The 6,272-nt window shown below is 59.7% G+C and overlaps 1 protein-coding gene across 1 annotated transcript in view; it reads right to left on the bottom strand.

Moving 5' to 3' along the window:
• HSPG2 (heparan sulfate proteoglycan 2) overlaps nucleotides 1–6,272 on the bottom strand; it is a gene marked incomplete in the record, with an annotated part of 117,566 nt that overhangs the window by 37,666 nt on the left and 73,628 nt on the right. Inside the window, 7 exon segments of the mRNA XM_027770665.1 lie at nucleotides 631–741; nucleotides 878–1,045; nucleotides 1,207–1,265; nucleotides 2,147–2,233; nucleotides 2,370–2,497; nucleotides 4,423–4,536; nucleotides 6,064–6,213. Of these exon segments, the coding sequence (XP_027626466.1) occupies nucleotides 631–741; nucleotides 878–1,045; nucleotides 1,207–1,265; nucleotides 2,147–2,233; nucleotides 2,370–2,497; nucleotides 4,423–4,536; nucleotides 6,064–6,213 (817 nt within the window).

Raw genomic sequence — 6,272 nt, 5'->3', positions numbered from 1 at the left:
CGCGGGGTAGGGGGGGCTGGCCGTCCCCCCCCCCCCGACTCTTCCCTTTGCTGATTCGGGCCAGCCCTGCATTCTCTGCCCCAGAGCTTTCTGAGGCCCTGAACCACAGGGCACGCCGGGCAGCGAAGACGTGCAGGGGGTGGAGCCGCGGTGGTGACTGCCGACAGCTGGGGCACACACGCCTCAGCTCCCGACCCAGGGCGCGGGGCACTGTCCGTTTCCTTGCCCATGTAAGTAACAACTGCTCCTGGGGGTCAGTAGCTTGACCCACACCCGGATGAGCTGCGTTCCCTCCCCATCCGCCTTCGCCTCCTCACACGCAAACCCTCGTCTCAGACCCTGATGACGGGGAACCCAGGTGAAGACTCCTAGAGAGGAGCTCTCCTCAGCTCATATCCCATCTGCAGCTAGGACCTGGACCTCCGGGCCTCATCCTTTTCTCTTGTCCTCACCACCAGTCAGTCCTGCTGATGCTGCCTCTGGAGGGCTTTCACTGCACCATCGCCCTCACCCAGTCTCACGGCCACTACCCAGTCTAGGCGGCCGCTGTCCCCTCTGGGCAGATGCGTGCACCTTCGGCTTGGAGCTGTGGCTGTGGCCCAGCCCAGGACCGGCTGTGCAGGGACTCACCGGCGACCAGCAGCTCCGCCCGGCTGGAGTTGGTATGCTGGAGGTTACGGCAGGTGCAGATGTAGACCCCTGCATCCGAAGGCTGCACGCTGGGGAAGTGGAGCTCGGAACCTGGCAGGAGGGAAGGGGTGCATGAGAGAGCGTGCCCCTTCCCACGCAGCCCTGCACGCTAGCATAGGACACCGGTAGGCAGCCACAGGCAGGGACATGCCTCCCTCCGCTGGGGTGGCTCAGGGGCCGTGGGTACCTTGATGTCGCTGCTGGGTGCTGCTGGGCAAGGGCCGCCCATCCTCTCGGGACCAGTAGAAATAGTGAGGCGGGCTCCCGCTGACCTGGCACTGTAGGGAGTGGGGGCCACCCTGGGGCACGACGCTCCGAGCAGGGTGGACCTGGACCACCAGCGGGGCCTGGTCTGCTGGAAGAGTAGGGGCAGGAGAGGCCTTTCAGGCAGGAGGCCCCCAGCACTGCCTCAGATGGCTCTGCTTCCCGAGAGCCAGATGCCCATCCTCAGCCCTGTCTCCCAGGTCTCCCCTAGTGCCCACCTTACCCACCACCCTGTGGTGGGCAGCCACTTACCCTGTGGCAGACACCGGCCCCCTCGCACGTTGGGGTTACCCACGTAACCTGGGGCACACCTGTAAGGAGGAACAAGGACCAGCTCTGTCAGGGCCAAGAATCCCAGTGCCTCATGGAGACCGGGGGAGCTGGACGCTCAGCCAGCCACCCATGTTGGGTACGGAGGACTTGGGGGACAAAGAGACCAGGACCTCTGTGGGCTAAGAACAGGGAGCGGAAGAGAGTATGTGCAGGTTGGGTACTGAGGGAGGTAAGGCCTGTATTCTCCAGGGAAAGATTCATTCAACAACTGTTTATTAAGCAGCTACTACGAGTCAGGCACCTGGCGTGGCGGGAGCTACAACAGTGAATGCGATGGCCCTCCCGTGGAACTGACTAGCTGGAAACGTGTAAAACGAGAGCTGTGAGGGCACAGGGTCAGTGATGCGGGGCTGCCCGGAGGAGAGGATAGAGTGTCCTAGTCCTCAGAGCAGCCTGTGTCCTGTGTCCTGCATGGCTACTCTGTGACAGGTGCGAGGCTCTGTAAGGACCAGGACGGAATCTGGCCCACCCCCTCGGCACACTGCACAGCACACAGCAGCCCCCGCCAGCCACTGATCGAGGGAACAGAGCTGTCTAGAAGGTTACGCAGGAATTAGCCAGGAAGGGGAGGTCTGGGGCAGTGAAGACTGTCCCAAGCAGAGGGAACAGAGCATGAAAGACCTGAACATTAAACATTTAAAAAGTGAAGCCCAGCATGAGACTGAAACATGGAAGGGCTGCCTAAGGCCTGTCGCCAGGGCAGTGTGGCATCCTGGAAGGGCTCTGGGCAGGGAAAGGTCACAATGGAGACTTCTGAGCAACACTAGCTGGGGCTGTCACCTGTCTGTATTCACCGCACCCCCCACCCACAGTACTGGCTGGTGTGGCCCCCGCTCCCCAGCCCCGTCTGCAAACTTACTGCTCACAGTACTGGCCGGTGTAGCCAGGCTCGCAGGCTGTGCAGCGGTACCCGCCGGCTCCCAGGCTCTCACAGGTACGGGAGAACCTGGGGTAGGGGAGGCAAAGGTCAGGCCAGAAGTCCACTCCTCACCCTGCTTCGCCGACGTACACCCCAAAGGCAGCATGGTGCCCTCTAGTCCCCAGCGCGAGTTCATCCTCGGGCCTCAAGCAAGGGCACCCACATGTTCTCCGGGCTGGCCAGCGGGCAGGCGCAGGGCTGGCAGTCCTCAGGCGTCCCGGCCGTGGCGTCTCCATAGTAGCCGGGTGCACACAGCTCACAGAACTCGCCGGCGGCGTTGTGCTGGCATTGCTGCAGGACCAGCGAGCGTCAGACACTGGCCATTTGGTGAAACGTGCCAAAGCCCTTCAACCCTGCAACCCTCAATCTAGCAATTCCAACTCTGAGCTTATCTCAAAGAAATAACCAGGGAAGGCATGCAGGCGTTATGAGAGGGATATTCTTCTCGGTGGTGTTTATGAGAACGAAATACTAGAAACCAAACGGAACATGCAGTTATAGGGAACTGGAGCAGGATGACATAGAGCCGGCCTTGTGGCCTGGCGGGTAAGGGAGCCAGACCCTACATGGCCAACCACTTGGTTTGAATCTTGGCCCCAACAGCTTGGAAAATGCACTGGGCGTGTGTGTGCGTGCACAACAATCCAGCGAGGTGGGACGGCGAGGAAGAAGGGATGGCGGTGTGACCACGACCACGACCTATTGCTTTCTATCTTCTGCTCCCTGTCTCTCTCCAGCAAGTGCACAGACCCTCTGCCGATAATGAAAAAGAAATGATGCTGGTCACATTTCTTATCTTTTCCTACCTAAATACCTGTCATAGCAAAGGAAAGCTAGGTGCACACCTGCGTATCTGGGAGCAGAGATCTGAAAACACATGCTTCATCATCGACACGTGTATGGGGCCTGGCTATCTGCGCACCGCCCCTCAGGACGCTGGACAGCACAGGAGGCAGGGGCGCACTTCCCAGGCCACCTGGACGTGCCACGTGTGGTCCCGCATGCCTGTGGTCCCAGCTAGCCGGGAGGCTTAGGCAGGAGAATGGCAACAGCGAGAGACCCTGTCAAGACGCGTATCTCTGTCTCTTTCCTGTCTCTCCTTACCACTCTCATAAAAGAAGAAAACAAACGTGTGGGGTATACAGTCTCTTCCAGAGAGGTCATGTTTGTGTATTAACAGTGCGTTCCCCACGCCATGCCTGGCCGAGGGCTCTGCTGGCCACCGGACCTGGACCGTGTGCGCACGTGTTTGGAAAGTCTGGGTAGGAAAAAACACGGTAGAGAGATGCTCAGGAACAAGTAACTGAGGAGAGTGACTGCCAAGCACGGCGGCTGTATGTCCATCTATAACAAGAAGTGAGTGGGGCCGGCCAGCGGCATGGAGGTTAAGGCGGCTGGATCCCACGTGGCTGGCTGTGTGGTTTGAGGTCCAGACCTGGGAGCCTGGGGTATGTGTGGCCAAAGTCCTGAGAGAAGAGGAGGCACTGCACTGTGTCCACGCCCCGGGGGCCATTTTTCACTTCTCCTCTCTGTCTGGTGAGTGCACACAACCCATAGCAAAAAGAAAAAGAAAACCAGGAAAGGCGTTAATGTGTGCATATACTTGCCTGGAAAGGAGGAGAGACCCCACACTAAGCCTCACAGTGATTTTTGGGGGACCGAATAAGGAGATTACACCTTTTTTTTGGGGGGGAGAGATTTTTGCTATAGGGAGCATGCGCTCGCCAGACAGAGAGACAGAAAGCGAGAAATCACCCCCCAGGGGGGATGGCCACACCGCAATCCCTTCTCCTCCCGGGATCTTGGGCACGCACACACACGCGCCCGGCGTGAGTTTTAACCCACCGGGTCCGGGATGCGAACCGCGGTTGACTACGTGGGAGTCCAGCGACATAGCCATTACACTAACTGCTGGTTCCCAGGAGATTACACTTTGTGGTTTCTCAGTCTAATTAGCTCTGCGGTCAGACTCCTCTGCAGAGAACAGGTGCCACTTTGGTGATAAGAAACAGTAAGAACCAAACTATTCTTTACAAAGAAGGGCATGATGCCATAGTTCTGGCCACCTCACCAGGCCTGGAGCCACCTCGGGACCCAGCCTGTAGTCACAGGCCGTGCCCCATGGCCTTGTCCTGGACCCAGGCCTACTTACCAAGCCCAGTCCTCCCTGCCCTGCACCCAGCCCTGGCACCTGCCAGGCCCTGCTTGCATCTCACCGAGCAGGCCCCGGTCTCCGGGTGGCACAGGTCCGAGTGGCCGTTGCACTCACACAGCTCACAGTGGCCGAGGTAGAGCCCACTCCCAGTGCGCGTGTAGCCGGGGGCACAGTCCTGCAGATGGGAGGGCGGGTCTCCAGTTCCCCATCCAGGGCCAGGAGACCCTGAACCCCACTCTCTCCAGCCCTGCCCCAGCACCCAGACTCCCACTGGCTCCTGGAGAGGAATCCTGGACCCAACCCTCCATCCCAGGAGCCCCTCCTCGATGGCCGTCAGCCTCCATTTTTCTTCCTCCCTTTCTCGAGGCTCCAGAGCTGGGGAGTGCCTCTTCCCGCCCTGCCTGGCATCTTCAGCCTTTCAGAATTTAGTGAAACACTATTTCATCCTTATGGGGGGGCCCTTCCCCATTCCTGGGACTTTGTCCCCTCAGGTTCTTCTGGCAGGAAGGGACTTTATTGAAAAACTCAACCTCTAACTGGAAAAAGCAGGTTCAGGACAGGGAGATTTAGCACGAGCCCTCGAGGACCCTCAGAGCTGTTTGTGTTCCTTAAATCAAGTGAAACTGGCAGTGTGCACAGGGACGTTTGTGCCCATCCTCGTGGCTCCGAAAACAATGCATTTCCATTGTCTCCTCTTCTTTGAAACCTCCCCAGACCGCCTCCCAGGGACTTCAAAGGGAGGTTCATAAATCTGTTCTGTTTGCTCCAAAAATGTGTGCCAAGGATTTTGCCTTTCTTTCCCAAGGTTCCTCCTCCTCCGAGATGCGTTAGACTTTGTGACTTTGCAGAGCATGAGATTTATGTATTTCAATTTCAAAATGCTCGAAGCTCCAGAGAAGATGCCGGATATAAAACTGGGGGGCTTGTTTGACCCACGCCCGACCTCCCTGACACCCTCTGGTGACCCCTCCTTCCCTTGGCTCCATAGCCATTCTCCGCACAGTAACTGGGAGCCTGCAGTGTGCCAGTGGGGAACTCCTGCCCTCCCAGCGTTCCCAAGGCCAGCCAGCCCTGCAGCGGCCGTTGGAGGCTGTCCTGAGGGCCGTCCGAGTGATGCTCTGTCTCGTGCACTGCCCTCCCCTCCACACGGGACGCCTGCCCCCTGCCTGTCTATCTTGTTCACTCCACAGAGGAGTGGTCCTGGCCCTTAGCTTGGTCTGCCCACCGTGGGCGCCTGCTCCACACTTAGGAGACTGGGTCCTCCTGGTTTCCTGGGGCGACCCTGCAGCATCGCAGGTCGTTCCCCACTACTCCTCCTGGGGAGCCTCTGGTGCTCTGCTCTCCGACCTGCACTCCCGCCACCCACATGGGTCGCCTCTCGGAGATGTCTCCGTGCTCTGCCCTGGATGTTTCTGTCCCTCAACTCTGGCAGGGACCCTGAGGGCCAGAGAAGGGTCTTCCCCTCTGGGGACTGCAGCCTGCACGAGGCAGCGCTGTCCGGGGTTAGGACATGCGAGGCTTTGCTGTCAGCCACTTCCCGCTGCCCTCGGGCAGGTCACGGGCCCCTCAGCACAGCCATTTTTCCATACGTCAAAGGGGATGATTGCACGTGTCTGGGCTGTTGAGAGGAAGAATGAGACCATGCCGAGTGCACGGCCATCATGGCGCGGCCATGACCGCTGCCCAGGCGGGCCACACTCACCTGGCATGACAAGCCCACATAGCCCGGGGGGCAGCGGCACTCCTCCACCTCGAGGGCCCGGGGTCCTTCTGAGGGTCCGGGCTGGGCGACCTCCAGGCTGACTGCGCTGATGCTGGCCGCCAGCGGCACTGAGGAGAACGTGGCGCGGACCAGCAGCTCGTCCAGGTCGGCCCGCGCCATCAGGGGGTGCGCACCGTCGGGCCCGCTGC

This window comes from Tupaia chinensis, unplaced genomic scaffold, assembly GCF_000334495.1.
Source record: "Tupaia chinensis unplaced genomic scaffold, TupChi_1.0 Scaffold000146_1, whole genome shotgun sequence".
NCBI classification, from domain to species: Eukaryota; Metazoa; Chordata; class Mammalia; order Scandentia; family Tupaiidae; genus Tupaia; species Tupaia belangeri.
The sequence above is the reverse complement of the archived record's forward strand: the minus strand, read 5'-3'. Positions and strand labels throughout refer to the sequence as shown.